Genomic DNA, 15,450 nt, shown 5'->3' with positions numbered 1-15,450 from the left:
TAACACTGGGGTACAGTACTTGTGGGGACGGGTCTGTCACTGTATCACACTGGGGTACAGTACTGGTGGGGACGGGTCTGTCACAGTATAACACTGGGGTACAGTACTGGTGGAGATGGGTCTGTCACTGTATAACACTGGGGTACAGTACTGGTGGGGACGGGTCTGTCACTGTATCACACTGGGGTACAGTACTGATGGGGACGGGTCTGTCACAGTATAACACTGGGGTACAGTACTGGTGGAGATGGGCCTGTCACTGTATAACACTGGGGTACAGTACTGGTGAGGACGGGCCTGTCACTGTATAACACTGGGATACAGGACTGGTGGGGACGGGTCAGTCACTGTATAACACTGGGGTACAGTACTGGTGGGGACGGGTCTGACACAGTATAACACTGGGGTACAGTACTGGTGGGGATGAGTCAGCCACTGTGTAACACTGGGGTACAGTACTGGTGGGGACGGGTCTGTCACTGTATAACACTTGGGTACAGTACTGGTGGGGACGGGTCTCACTGTATAACACTGGGGTACAGTACTGGTGGGGACGGGACTGTCACTGTATAACACTGGGGTACAGTACTGGTGGGGACGGGTCTCACTGTATAACACTGGGATACAGTACTGGTGGGGATGGGTCTGTCACTGTATAACACTGGGGTACAGTACTGGTGGGACGGGACTGTCACTGTACAACACTGGGGTACAGTACTGGTGGGGATGGGTCTGTCACTATAACACTGGGGTACAGTACTGGAGGGGACTATTTGCCAATGACTTTACGTGACCCCTTCTCGCCCTCCTGACTCCTTGCTTAAGTTCCTTCCTACTTTCCTTATATTCCACGCATGCTTTGTCTGTTCCCAGCCTTTTAGCCCTGACAAATGCCTCCTTTTTCTTTTTGACGAGGCCTACAATATCTCTCGTTATCCAAGGTTCCCGAAAATTGCCGTATTCATCCTTCTTCCTCACAGGAACATGCCGGTCCTGAATTCCTTTCAACTGACACTTGAAAGCCTCCCACATGTCAGATGTTGATTTGCCCTCAAACATCCGCCCCCAATCTATGTTCTTCAGTTCCCGCCTAATATTGTTATAATTAGACTTCCCACAATTTAGCACATTCATCCTAGGACCACTCTTATCCTTGTCCACCAGTACTTTAAAACTTACTGAATTGTGGTCACTGTTACCGAAATGCTCCCCTACTGAAACACCTGGCCGGGATCATTCCCCAATACCAGGTCCAGTACCGCCCCTTCCCTAGTTGGACTGTCTACATATTGTTTTAAGAAGCCCTCCTGGATGCTCCTTACAAACTCCACCCCGTCTAAGCCCCTGGCACTAAGTGAGTCCCAGTCAATATTGGGGAAGTTGAAGTCTCCCATCACCACAACCCTGTTGTTTTTACTCTTTTCCAAAATCTGTCTACCTATCTGCTCCTCTATCTCCCGCTGGCTGTTGGGAGGCCTGTAGTAAACCCCCAACATTGTGACTGCACCCTTCTTATTCCTGATCTCTACCCATACAGCCTCACTGCCCTCTGAGGTGTCCTCCCGCAGTACAGCTGTGATATTCTCACGAACGAGTAGCGCAACTCCGCCACCCCTTTTACATCCCCCTCTATCCCGCCTGAAACATCTAAATCCTGGAACGTTTAGCTGCCAATCCTGCCCTTCCCTCAACCAGGTCTCTGTAATGGCAACGACATCATAGTTCCAAGTACTAATCCAAGCTCTAAATTCATCTGCCTTACCAGCAATACTTCTTGCATTAAAACATATGCACTTCAGGCCACCAGACCCGCTGTGTGCTCTCACCTTCTGACCTATTGCTCCCGTGCCCACCCCCCTGCCATACTAGTATAGTACTAGGGTACAGTACTGGTGGGGATGAGTCAGCCACTGTGTAACACTGGGGTACAGTACTGGTGGGGACTGGTCTGTCACTGTATAACACTGGGGTACAGTACTGGTGGAGAGGGGTCGGTCACTGTATAACACTGGGGTACAGTACTGGTGGGGACGGGTCAGTCACTGTGTAACACTGGGGTGCAGTACTGGTGAGGACGGATCTGTCACTGTATAACACTGGGGTAAAGTTTTGGTGGGGACGGGTCTGTCACTGTGTAACACTGGGGTACAGTACTGGTGGGGGTGGGTCTGTCACTGTATAACACTGGGGTACAGTACTGGTGGGGACGGGTCTGTCACTGTATAACACTGGGGTACAGTACTGGTGGGGACGGGTCTGTCACTGTATAACACTGGGGTACAGTACTGGTGGGGACGGGTCTGTCACTGTATAACACTGGGGTACAGTACTGGTGGGGACGGGTCTGTCACTGTATAACACTGGGATACAGGACTGGTGGGGACGGGTCTGTCACTGTATAACACTGGGGTACAGTACTGGTGGGGACGGGTCTGTCACTGTATAACACTGGGGTACAGTACTGGTGGGGACGGGTCTGTCACTGTATAACACTGGGGTATAGTACTGGTGGGGACGGGTCTGTCACTGTATAACACTGGGGTACAGTTCTGGTGGGGACGGGTCTGTCACAGTATAACACTGGGGTACAGTACTGGTGGGGACAGGTCTGTCACTGTATAACACTGGGGTACAGCACAGGTGGGGAAGGGTCTGTCACTGTATAACACTGGGGTACAGTACTGGTGAGGACAGGTCTGTCACTGTATAACACTGGGATACAGGACTGGTGGGGACGGGTCTGTCACTGTATAACACTGGGGTACAGTACTGGTGGGGACGGGTCTGTCACAGTATAACACTGGGGTACAGTACTGGTGGAGATGGGTCTGTCACTGTATAACACTGGGGTACAGTACTGATGGGGACGGGTCTGTCACAGTATAACACTGGGGTACAGTACTGGTGGAGATAGGTCTGTCACTGTATAACACTGGGGTACAGTACTGGTGAGGACGGGCCTGTCACTGTATAACACTGGGATACAGGACTGGTGGGGACGGGTCAGTCACTGTATAACACTGGGGTACAGTACTGGTGGGGACGGGTCAGTCACTGTATAACACTGGGGTACAGCACTGGTGGGGACGGGTCTGACACAGTATAACACTGGGGTACAGTACTGGTGGGGATGAGTCAGCCACTGTGTAACACTGGGGTACAGTGCTGGTGAGGACGGGTCTGTCACTGTATAACACTGGGGTACAGTACTGGTGGGGACTTACTATCAGACACAGCAGAGAGCATCTTGTTCCAGTTGAAAGAGAAGCAGACCCCAGTCTGCAAACCAGTAAATAGAGATCAACACCAAAATGAGCGAAGATATTCGGCACACAATTTTCAGCCAGATTCTAAACACTCATGAATCACTCGACAATAACCATGTGTTTCACGTGATTCACCTGAGGAAATATCCCAGTGGAGCAGTTCGGAAATTTGATGGGGACAGAGTAGAGGGAGCTTGACTCTGTATCTAGCCCCGTGCTGTACCTGTCCTGGGAGTGTTTGATGTGGACAGTGTAGAGGGAGCTTTACTCTGTATCTAACCCCGTGCTGTACCTGTCCTGGGAGTGTTGGATGGGGACAGTGTAGAGGGAGCTTTACTCTGTATCTAACCCCGTGCTGTACCTGTCCTGGGAGTGTTTGATGGGGACAGTGCAGAGGGAGCTTTACTCTGTATCTAACCCCGTGCTGTACCTGTCCTGGGAGCGTTTGATGGGGACAGTGTAGAGGGAGCTTTACTCTGTATCTAACCCCGTGCTGTACCTGTCCTGGGAGCGTTTGATGGGGACAGTGCAGAGGGAACTTTACTCTGTATCTAACCCCGTGCTGTACCTGTCCTGGGAGGGTTTGATGGGGACGGTGTTGGGGGTTGGATGGGGACGGTGTTGGGGGTTGGATGGGGACGGTGTTGGGGGTTGGATGGGGACGGTGTTGGGGGTTGGATGGGGACGGTGTTGGGGGTTGGATGGGGACGGTGTTGGGGGTTGGATGGGGACGGTGTTGGGGGTTGGATGGGGACGGTGTTGGGGGTTGGATGGGGACGGTGTTGGGGGTTGGATGGGGACGGTGTTGGGGGTTGGATGGGGACGGTGTTGGGGGTTGGATGGGGACGGTGTTGGGGGTTGGATGGGGACGGTGTTGGGGGTTGGATGGGGACGGTGTTGGGGGTTGGATGGGGACGGTGTTGGGGGTTGGATGGGGACGGTGTTGGGGGTTGGATGGGCCGGGGGGGGGGGGGTTTGATGGGCCGGGGGGGTGTTTGATGGGCCGGGGGGGGGGGGGGGGTGTTTGATGGGCCGGGGGGGGGGGGGGGGTGTTTGATGGGCCGGGGGGGGGGGAGGGGTTTGATGGGCCGGGGGGGGGGGGGGGGTTTGATGGGGACGGTGTTGGGGGGGGGGGGGGGTTTGATGGGGACGGTGTTGGGTGTTGGATGGGGACGGTGTTGGGTGTTGGATGGGGACGGTGTTGGGTGTTGGATGGGGACGGTGTTGGGTGTTGGATGGGGACGGTGTTGGGTGTTGGATGGGGACGGTGTTGGGTGTTGGATGGGGACGGTGTTGGGTGTTGGATGGGGACGGTGTTGGGTGTTGGATGGGGACGGTGTTGGGTGTTGGATGGGGACGGTGTTGGGTGTTGGATGGGGACGGTGTTGGGTGTTGGATGGGGACGGTGTTGGGTGTTGGATGGGGACGGTGTTGGGTGTTGGATGGGGACGGTGTTGGGTGTTGGATGGGGACGGTGTTGGGTGTTGGATGGGGACGGTGTTGGGTGTTGGATGGGGACGGTGTTGGGTGTTGGATGGGGACGGTGTTGGGTGTTGGATGGGGACGGTGTTGGGTGTTGGATGGGGACGGTGTTGGGTGTTGGATGGGGACGGTGTTGGGTGTTGGATGGGGACGGTGTTGGGTGTTGGATGGGGACGGTGTTGGGTGTTGGATGGGGACGGTGTTGGGTGTTGGATGGGGACGGTGTTGGGTGTTGGATGGGGACGGTGTTGGGTGTTGGATGGGGACGGTGTTGGGTGTTGGATGGGGACGGTGTTGGGTGTTGGATGGGGACGGTGTTGGGTGTTGGATGGGGACGGTGTTGGGTGTTGGATGGGGACGGTGTTGGGTGTTGGATGGGGACGGTGTTGGGTGTTGGATGGGGACGGTGTTGGGTGTTGGATGGGGACGGTGTTGGGTGTTGGATGGGGACGGTGTTGGGTGTTGGATGGGGACGGTGTTGGGCGTTGGATGGGGACGGTGTTGGGCGTTGGATGGGGACGGTGTTGGGCGTTGGATGGGGACGGTGTTGGGTGTTGGATGGGGACGGTGTTGGGTGTTGGATGGGGACGGTGTTGGGTGTTGGATGGGGACGGTGTTGGGTGTTGGATGGGGACGGTGTTTGATGGGGACGGTGTTGGGGGTTGGATGGGGACGGTGTTGGGTGTTGGATGGGGACGGTGTTGGGGGTTTGATGGGGACGGTGTGGGGGTTTGATGGGGACGGTGTTGGGGGTTTGATGGGGACGGTGTTGGGGGTTTGATGGGGACGGTGTTGGGGGTTTGATGGGGACGGTGTTGGGTGTTGGATGGGGACGGTGTTGGGTGTTGGATGGGGACGGTGTTGGGTGTTGGATGGGGACGGTGTTGGGGGTTGGATGGGGACGGTGTTGGGGGTTGGATGGGGACGGTGTTGGGGGTTGGATGGGGACGGTGTTGGGGGTTGGATGGGGACGGTGTTGGGGGTTGGATGGGGACGGTGTTGGGGGTTGGATGGGGACGGTGTTGGGGGTTGGATGGGGACGGTGTTGGGTGTTGGATGGGGACGGTGTTGGGGGTTGGATGGGGACGGTGTTGGGGGTTGGATGGGGACGGTGTTGGGGGTTGGATGCGGACGGTGTTGGGGGTTGGATGGGGACGGTGTTGGGGGTTGGATGGGGACGGTGTTGGGGGTTGGATGGGGACGGTGTTGGGGGTTGGATGGGGACGGTGTTGGGGGTTGGATGGGGACGGTGTTGGGGGTTGGATGGGGACGGTGTTGGGGGTTGGATGGGGACGGTGTTGGGGGTTGGATGGGGACGGTGTTGGGGGTTGGATGGGGACGGTGTTGGGGGTTGGATGGGGACGGTGTTGGGGGTTGGATGGGGACGGTGTTGGGGGTTGGATGGGGACGGTGTTGGGGGTTGGATGGGGACGGTGTTGGGGGTTGGATGGGGACGGTGTTGGGGGTTGGATGGGGACGGTGTTGGGGGTTGGATGGGGACGGTGTTGGGGGTTGGATGGGGACGGTGTTGGGGGTTGGATGGGGACGGTGTTGGGGGTTGGATGGGGACGGTGTTGGGGGTTGGATGGGGACGGTGTTGGGGGTTGGATGGGGACGGTGTTGGGGGTTGGATGGGGACGGTGTTGGGTGTTGGATGGGGACGGTGTTGGGTGCTTGATGGGGACGGTGTTGGGTGTTTGCTGGGGACGGTGTTGGGGGTTGGATGGGGACGGTGTTGGGGGTTGGATGGGGACGGTGTTGGGGGTTGGATGGGGACGGTGTTGGGGGTTGGATGGGGACGGTGTTGGGGGTTGGATGGGGACGGTGTTGGGGGTTGGATGGGGACGGTGTTGGGGGTTTGATGGGGACGGTGTTGGGGGTTTGATGGGGACGGTGTTGGGGATGGATGGGGACGGTGTTGGGGATGGATGGGGACGGTGTTGGGGGTTGGATGGGGACGGTGTCGGGGGTTGGATGGGGACGGTGTCGGGGGTTGGATGGGGACGGTGTTGGGGGTTGGATGGGGACGGTGTTGGGGGTTTGATGGGGACGGTGTTGGGGGTTTGATGGGGACGGTGTTGGGGGTTTGATGGGGACGGTGTTGGGGGTTTGATGGGGACGGTGTTGGGGGTTTGATGGGGACGGTGTTGGGGGTTTGATGGGCCGGGGGGGGGGGGGGGTTGGATGGGCCGGGGGGGGGGGGGTTGATGGGCCGGGGGGGGGGGGGTTGATGGGCCGGGGGGGGGGGGTTGATGGGCCGGGGGGGGGGGGTTGATGGGCCGGGGGGGGGGGGTTGATGGGCCGGGGGGGGGGGGGGGGGGTTGATGGGCCGGGGGGGGGGGGGTTGATGGGCCGGGGGGGGGGGGGTTGATGGGCCGGGGGGGGATGGGGGGTTGATGGGCCGGGGGGGGGGGGGGGTTGATGGGCCGGGGGGGGGGGGGGGGTTTGATGGGCCGGGGGGGGGGGGGGGTTGATGGGCCGGGGGGGGGGGGGGTTGATGGGCCGGGGGGGGGGGGGTTGATGGGCCGGGGGGGGGGGGTTGATGGGCCGGGGGGGGGGGGGTTGATGGGCCGGGGGGGGGGGGGGGGGTTGATGGGCCGGGGGGGGGGGGGGGGTTGATGGGCCGGGGGGGGGGGGGGGTTGATGGGCCGGGGGGGGGGGGGGTTGATGGGCCGGGGGGGGGGGGGGGGGGTTGATGGGCCGGGGGGGGGGGGGGTTGATGGGCCGGGGGGGGGGGTTGATGGGCCGGGGGGGGGGGGTTGATTGGCCGGGGGGGGGGGGGTTGATGGGTCGGGGGGGGGGGGGTTGATGGGCCGGGGGGGGGGGGGGGTTGATGGGCCGGGGGGGGTTGATGGGCCGGGGGGGGGGGGGGGGAGGGGTTGGAGGGCTCGGGGGGGGGTTGATGGGCCGGGGGGGGGGGGTTGATGGGCCGGGGGGGGGGGGGGGGTTGATGGGCCGGGGGGGGGGGGGGTTGGATGGGCCGGGGGGGGGGGGGTTGGATGGGGACGGTGTTGGGGGTTGGATGGGGACGGTGTTGGGGGTTGGATGGGGACGGTGTTGGGGGTTGGATGGGGACGGTGTTGGGGGTTGGATGGGGACGGTGTTGGGGGTTGGATGGGGACGGTGTTGGGGGTTGGATGGGGACGGTGTTGGGGGTTAGATGGGGACGGTGTTGGGGGTTGGATGGGGACGGTGTCGGGGGTTGGATGGGGACGGTGTTGGGGATGGATGGGGACGGTGTTGGGGGTTGGATGGGGACGGTGTTGGGGGTTGGATGGGGACGGTGTTGGGGGTTGGATGGGGACGGTGTTGGGGATGGATGGGGACGGTGTTGGGGGTTGGATGGGGACGGTGTTGGGGGTTGGATGGGGGCGGTGTTGGGGGTTGGATGGGGACGGTGTTGGGGGTTGGATGGGGACGGTGTTGGGGGTTGGATGGGGACGGTGTTGGGGGTTGGATGGGGACGGTGTTGGGGGTTGGATGGGGACGGTGTTGGGGGTTGGATGGGGACGGTGTTGGGGGTTGGATGGGGACGGTGTTGGGGGTTGGATGGGGGCGGTGTTGGGGGTTGGATGGGGACGGTGTTGGGTGTTGGATGGGGACGGTGTTGGGGGTTGGATGGGGGACGGTGTTGGGGGTTGGATGGGGACGGTGTTGGGGGTTGGATGGGGACGGTGTTGGGGGTTGGATGGGGACGGTGTTGGGGGTTGGATGGGGACGGTGTTGGGGGTTGGATGGGGACGGTGTTGGGGGTTGGATGGGGGCGGTGTTGGGGGTTGGATGGGGACGGTGTTGGGGGTTGGATGGGGACGGTGTTGGGGGTTGGATGGGGACGGTGTTGGGGGTTGGATGGGGACGGTGTTGGGGGTTGGATGGGGACGGTGTTGGGGGTTGGATGGGGACGGTGTTGGGGGTTGGATGGGGACGGTGTTGGGGGTTGGATGGGGACGGTGTTGGGGGTTGGATGGGGACGGTGTTGGGGGTTGGATGGGGACGGTGTTGGGGGTTGGATGGGGACGGTGTTGGGGGTTGGATGGGGGCGGTGTTGGGGGTTGGATGGGGACGGGGTTGGGGGTTGGATGGGGGCGGTGTTGGGGGTTGGATGGGGACGGTGTTGGGGGTTGGATGGGGACGGTGTTGGGGGTTGGATGGGGACGGTGTTGGGGGTTGGATGGGGACGGTGTTGGGGGTTGGATGGGGACGGTGTTGGGGGTTGGATGGGGACGGTGTTGGGGGTTGGATGGGGACGGTGTTGGGGGTTGGATGGGGACGGTGTTGGGGGTTGGATGGGGGCGGTGTTGGGGGTTGGATGGGGACGGTGTTGGGGGTTGGATGGGGACGGTGTTGGGGGTTGGATGGGGACGGTGTTGGGGGTTGGATGGGGACGGTGTTGGGGGTTGGATGGGGACGGTGTTGGGGGTTGGATGGGGACGGTGTTGGGGGTTGGATGGGGGCGGTGTTGGGGGTTGGATGGGGACGGTGTTGGGGGTTGGATGGGGACGGTGTTGGGGGTTGGATGGGGACGGTGTTGGGGGTTGGATGGGGACGGTGTTGGGGGTTGGATGGGGACGGTGTTGGGGGTTGGATGGGGACGGTGTTGGGGGTTGGATGGGGACGGTGTTGGGGGTTGGATGGGGACGGTGTTGGGGGTTAGATGGGGACGGTGTTGGGGGTTTGATGGGGACGGTGTTGGGGGTTGGATGGGGACGGTGTTGGGGGTTGGATGGGGACGGTGTTGGGGGTTGGATGGGCCGGGGGGGGGGGGTCGCGCTCACCGGGCCCCCCCCGCCCCCCGGGACTAGGCCGCGCTCGATCCCCGCCCTTTCCTGGCGGCCGGCGCCGGGGGCCCCGGACTCACCTTGCGGTCGATGCGCACCTGGAAGAGCTGCCCGTCGGCCAGCGGCTGCCGGCTGACGGCCAGGCCGTGGTTGAACTCCTCGGTGGGTTTGCTGCGCTTGGCCGTGCGGCCGCCGTTCAGCAGCGACACCAGCTTCCCGGCCCGCGGGTGGAACTCGGCCGCCATGACGGGCATTCGCGACACCGCCGCCAACCGGCCGGCCCGCTTTCCGGCTGCGGGGCGCCCCGGCCGCGCCGCTTTACGGCCGCGCGCGGGGCAACGCCCGGCGTCCCGGCACCGCGACGCGTCGCTTCGCGACAGCCACCCCCCCTTCCTGCTTTACGGCTGCGGGGCGGAGCGGCGGTAGTGGACGGGAGGCAAAGGGGGGACCGGATGTGACGGCAGAGAGGGGCAGAAGGAAGGTGCGTGATGGCGGCCATGGAGTGAGGCGGATGTGGAGTTGGGGGGAAGAGAGTGAGGGAGGCTCGGGAATGGTGAGGGGGGGGAGCCGGAGCGGGGGCGGATCCGGGTTTGGGGGGATCTGGATTTGGGGGAGGATCTGGATTTGGGGGGATCTGGATTCGGGGGATCTGGATTTGGGGGGATCTGGATTTGAGGGGATCTGGATTTGGGGGGATCTGGATTCGGGGGGATCTGGATTCGGGGGGGATCTGGATTTGGGGGGATCTGGATTTGGGGGGATCTGGATTCGGGGGGGGATCTGGATTTGGGGGGATCTGGATTCGGGGGGATCTGGATTTGGGGGATCTGGATTCGGGGGGGGATCTGGATTTGGGGGGATCTGGATTCGGGGGGATCTGGATTTGGGGGATCTGGATTCGGGGGGGGATCTGGATTTGGGGGATCTGGATTTGGGGGGATCTGGATTTGGGGGATCTGGATTTGGGGGGATCTGGATTCGGGGGGATCTGGATTTGGGGGATCTGGATTCGGGGGGATCTGGATTCGGGGGGATCTGGATTCGGGGGGGGGGGATCTGGATTTGGGGAAGGATCTGGATTCGGGGGGGGGATCTGGATTTGGGGGGATCTGGATTCGGGGGGATCTGGATTTGGGGGATCTGGATTCGGGGGGGGATCTGGATTTGGGGGATCTGGATTTGGGGGGATCTGGATTTGGGGGGATCTGGATTTGGGGGATCTGGATTTGGGGGGATCTGGATTTGGGGGGGATCTGGATTTGGGGAAGGATCTGGATTCGGGGGGATCTGGATTTGGGGGGATCTGGCTTGGGTGGGAGGATCTGGATTTGGGTGGATCTGGATTTGGGGGGGATCTGGATTTGGGGGGGATCTGGATTTGGGGGGGATCTGGATTTGGGGGGATCTGGATTTGGGGGGATCTGGATTTGGGGAAGTATCTGGATTCGGGGGGGGATCTGGATTTGGGGGGATCTGGATTCGGGGGGATCTGGATTTGGGGGATCTGGATTTGGGGAAGGATCTGGATTCGGGGGGGGGATCTGGATTTGGGGGGGATCTGGATTTGGGGGGATCTGGATTTGGGGGATCTGGATTTGGGGGGATCTGGATTTGGGGGGATCTGGATTTGGGGAAGGATCTGGATTCGGGGGGGGATCTGGATTTGGGGGGATCTGGATTGGGGGGGAGGATCTGGATTTGAGGGGGGGATCTGGATTTGGGGGGGTGGATCTGGATTTGGGGGGGAGGATCTGGATTTGGGGGAGGATCTGGATTTGAGGGGGGATCTGGATTTGGGGGAGGATCTGGATTTGGGCGGATCTGGATTTGGGGGATCTGGATTTGAGGGGGGGATCTGGATTTGAGGGGGGATCTGGATTTGGGGGGATCTGGATTTGGGGGGATCTGGATTTGGGTGGATCTGGATTTGGGGGATCTGGATTTGGGGAGGATCTGGATTTGAGGGGGGATCTGGATTTGGGGGGATCTGGATTTGGGTGGATCTGGATTTGGGGAGGATCTGGATTTGAGGGGGGGATCTGGATTTGGGGGAGGATCTGGATTCGGGGGATCTGGATTTGGGGGATCTGGATTTGGGGGGATCTGGATTGGGGGGATCTGGATTTGGGGGGGAGGATCTGGATTGGGGGGGTGGATCTGGATTTGGGGGAGGATCTGGATTTGAGGGGGGATCTGGATTTGGGGGGATCTGGATTTGGGGGGATCTGGATTTGGGGGATCTGGATTTGGGGGGATCTGGATTTGGGGGGGATCTGGATTTGGGGGGGGATCTGGATTTGGGGGGATCTGGATTTGGGGGGATCTGGATTTGGGGGAGGATCTGGATTCGGGGGGGATCTGGATTTGGGGGGATCTGGATTTGGGGGGATCTGGATTTGGGGAAGGATCTGGATTCGGGGGGGATCTGGATTTGGGGGGATCTGGATTGGGGGGGAGGATCTGGATTTGAGGGGGGGATCTGGATTTGGGGGGGTGGATCTGGATTTGGGGGGGGGAGGATCTGGATTTGGGGGAGGATCTGGATTTGAGGGGGGATCTGGATTTGGGGGAGGATCTGGATTTGGGCGGATCTGGATTTGGGGGGATCTGGATTTGAGGGGGGATCTGGATTTGGGGGAGGATCTGGATTTGGGGGAGTATCTGGATTTGGGGGAGGATCTGGATTTGAGGGGGGGATCTGGATTTGGGGGGGGTGGATCTGGATTTGGGGGGGAGGATCTGGATTTGGGGGAGGATCTGGATTTGAGGGGGGATCTGGATTTGGGGGAGGATCTGGATTTGGGCGGATCTGGATTTGGGGGGATCTGGATTTGAGGGGGGATCTGGATTTGGGGGAGGATCTGGATTTGGGGGAGTATCTGGATTTGGGGGGGGATCTGGATTTGGGGGGGAGGATCTGGATTTGAGGGGGGATCTGGATTTGGGGGGGAGGATCTGGATTTGGGGGAGGATCTGGATTTGAGGGGGATCTGGATTTGGGGGGTGAATCTGGATTTGGGGGGGAGGATCTGGATTTGGGGGGATCTGGATTTGGGGGAGGATCTGGATTTGGGGGGGAGGGATCTGGATTTGGGGGGGTGGATCTGGATTTGGGGAGGATCTGGATTTGAGGGGGGATCTGGATTTGGGGGGGTGGATCTGGATTTGGGGGGGTGGATCTGGATTTGAGGGGGGATCTGGATTTGGGGGGGTGGATCTGGATTTGTGGGGGGGAGGATCTGGATTTGGGGGAGGATCTGAATTTGGGGGGGGATCTGGATTTGGGGTGATCTGGATTTGGGGGGGAGGATCTGGATTTGGGAGGGGATCTGGATTTGGGGGGTGATCTGGATTTGGAGGGATCTGAATTTGGGGGGAGGGATCTGGATTTGGGGGAGATCTGGATTTGGGGGGATCTGGATTTGGGGGGAGGGATCTGGATTTTGGGGGATCTGGATTTGGGGGGATCTGGATTTGAGGGGGGATCTGGATTTGGGGGGGAGGATCTGGGTTTGGGGGGAGGATCTGGATTTGTGGGGGAGGATCTGGATATGGGGGGGGATCTGGATTTGGGGGGGGAGGATCCGGATTTTGTGGGGGAGGATCTGGATTTGGGGGGGAGGATCCGGATTTTGGGGGGGGAGGATCCGGATTTGGGGGGATGATCTGGATTTGGGGGGGGCGAGGATGCGGATTTGGTTGGATGATCTGGATTTGGGGGCGAGGACCTGGTTTTTTTGGGGGGGGATCCGGATGGGGGGGTTCCGGATTGGGGGGAGGAATCTGAATCGGAGGGAGGGGGGACCTGGATGGGCGGGGGTAGTCTTGGGAAAATTAAACATTGTCCCTGAGGCCTGGTTGAATCGTGAATTCTGGAAGAGATCTGGAGAGGCTGCGCTGACACTGGCCAATTTACCACTGAATTTCTGCCCTTATCTTTAAACTCACAGCGCTGCCCCCGCCCACTGTCCCCCCGCCCACTGTCCCCTCGCCCACTGCCCCCCGCCCACTGTCCCCCCCGCCCACGGTCCCCCCGCCCACTGTCCCCGCCATGGCCCCCCTGCCCACTGTCCCACTGCCCCCCCGCCCACTGCCCCTCGCTCACTGTCCCCTCGCCCACTGGCCCCCCGCACACTGTCCCTCGCTCACTGTCCCCTCGCCCACTGTCCCCGCCATGGCCCCCCCCGCCCACTGTCCCCCCGCCCACTGTCCCCCCGCCCACTGCCCCCCGCCCTCTGTCCCCTCGCCCACTGTCTCCCGCCCACTGCCCCTCCGCCCACAGTCCCCTCGCCCACTGCCCCCCCCGCCCACGTCCCCCCCGCCCACTGTCACCCCGCCCACTGGATTGGGGGGGAGGATCTGGATTTGAGGGGGGGATCTGGATTTGGGGGGGTGGATCTGGATTTGGGGGGGAGGATCTGGATTTGGGGGAGGATCTGGATTTGAGGGGGGATCTGGATTTGGGGGAGGATCTGGATTTGGGCGGTTCTGGATTTGGGGGGATCTGGATTTGAGGGGGGGATCTGGATTTGAGGGGGGATCTGGATTTGGGGGGATCTGGATTTGGGGGGATCTGGATTTGGGTGGATCTGGATTTGGGGGATCTGGATTTGGGGAGTATCTGGATTTGAGGGGGGATCTGGATTTGGGTGGATCTGGATTTGGGGAGGATCTGGATTTGAGGGGGGGATCTGGATTTGGGGGAGGATCTGGATTCGGGGGGATCTGGATTGGGGGATCTGGATTTGGGGGGATCTGGATTGGGGGGATCTGGATTTGGGGGGGAGGATCTGGATTGGGGGGGTGGATCTGGATTCGGGGGAGGATCTGGATTTGAGGGGGGATCTGGATTTGGGGGGGATCTGGATTTGGGGGGATCTGGATTTGGGGGGATCTGGATTTGGGGGGGATCTGGATTTGGGGGGATCTGGATTCGGGGGGGATCTGGATTTGGGGGGGGATCTGGATTTGGGGGGATCTGGATTTGGGGGAGGATCTGGATTCGGGGGGGATCTGGATTTGGGGGGATCTGGATTTGGGGAAGGATCTGGATTCGGGGGGGGATCTGGATTTGGGGGATCTGGATTGGGGGGGGAGGATCTGGATTTGAGGGGGGGATCTGGATTTGGGGGGGTGGATCTGGATTTGGGGGGGGAGGATCTGGATTTGGGGGGGAGGATCTGGATTTGGGGGGATCTGGATTTGGGGGAGGATCTGGATTTGGGGGGGAGGGATCTGGATTTGGGGGGGTGGATCTGGATTTGGGGTGGATCTGGATTTGGGGAGGATCTGGATTTGAGGGGGGATCTGGATTTGGGGGGGTGGATCTGGATTTGGGGGGGTGGATCTGGATTTGAGGGGGGATCTGGATTTGGGGGGGTGGATCTGGATTTGTGGGGGGGAGGATCTGGATTTGGGGGAGGATCTGAATTTGGGGGGGGATCTGGATTTGGGGTGATCTGGATTTGGGGGGGAGGATCTGGATTTGGGAGGGGATCTGGATTTGGGGGGTGATCTGGATTTGGGGGGATCTGAATTTGGGGGGAGGGATCTGGTTTTGGGGGAGATCTGGATTTGGGGGGATCTGGATTTGGGGGGAGGGATCTGGATTTTGGGGGATCTGGATTTGAGGGGGATCTGGATTTGGGGGGATCTGGATTTGAGGGGGGATCTGGATTTGGGGGGGAGGATCTGGGTTTGGGGGGAGGATCTGGATTTGTGGGGGAGGATCTGGATATGGGGGGGGATCTGGATTTGGGGGGGGAGGATCCGGATTTTGTGGGGGAGGATCTGGATTTGGGGGGGAGGATCCGGATTTTGGGGGGGGATGATCTGGATTTGGGGGGGGCGAGGATGCGGATTTGGTTGGATGATCTGGATTTGGGGGCGAGGACCTGGTTTTTTTGGGGGGGATCCGGATGGGG

General features: G+C 60.7%; 2 protein-coding genes across 5 annotated transcripts in view; one reads left to right on the top strand and one right to left on the bottom strand.

Moving 5' to 3' along the window:
* neurl4 (neuralized E3 ubiquitin protein ligase 4) overlaps positions 1–9,845 on the bottom strand; it is a 203,993-nt gene extending 194,148 nt beyond the window's left edge. The window contains 1 exon segment of the mRNA XM_072493516.1: positions 9,607–9,845. Within this exon segment, the coding sequence (XP_072349617.1) occupies positions 9,607–9,780 (174 nt within the window). The 5' untranslated portion in view covers positions 9,781–9,845.
* A 143-nt stretch (positions 9,846–9,988) lies between these two features.
* The window catches only part of gps2 (G protein pathway suppressor 2), an 80,301-nt gene continuing 74,839 nt past the window's right edge, over positions 9,989–15,450 (top strand). For 2 of the 4 annotated variants that reach the window (XM_072493515.1, XM_072493512.1), the window contains exon 1: positions 9,992–10,079. The gene's annotated coding sequence lies outside the window, so the exon portion shown is untranslated. Of the gene's footprint in view, positions 10,080–15,450 lie in introns of all 4 variants that reach the window. The other 2 variants (XM_072493514.1, XM_072493513.1) reach the window with 2 other exon arrangements.

Source organism: Scyliorhinus torazame, chromosome 31 (assembly GCF_047496885.1).
Source record: "Scyliorhinus torazame isolate Kashiwa2021f chromosome 31, sScyTor2.1, whole genome shotgun sequence".
NCBI lineage: Eukaryota > Metazoa > Chordata > Chondrichthyes > Carcharhiniformes > Scyliorhinidae > Scyliorhinus > Scyliorhinus torazame.
This window is presented reverse-complemented; position numbering and strand designations above follow the sequence as displayed.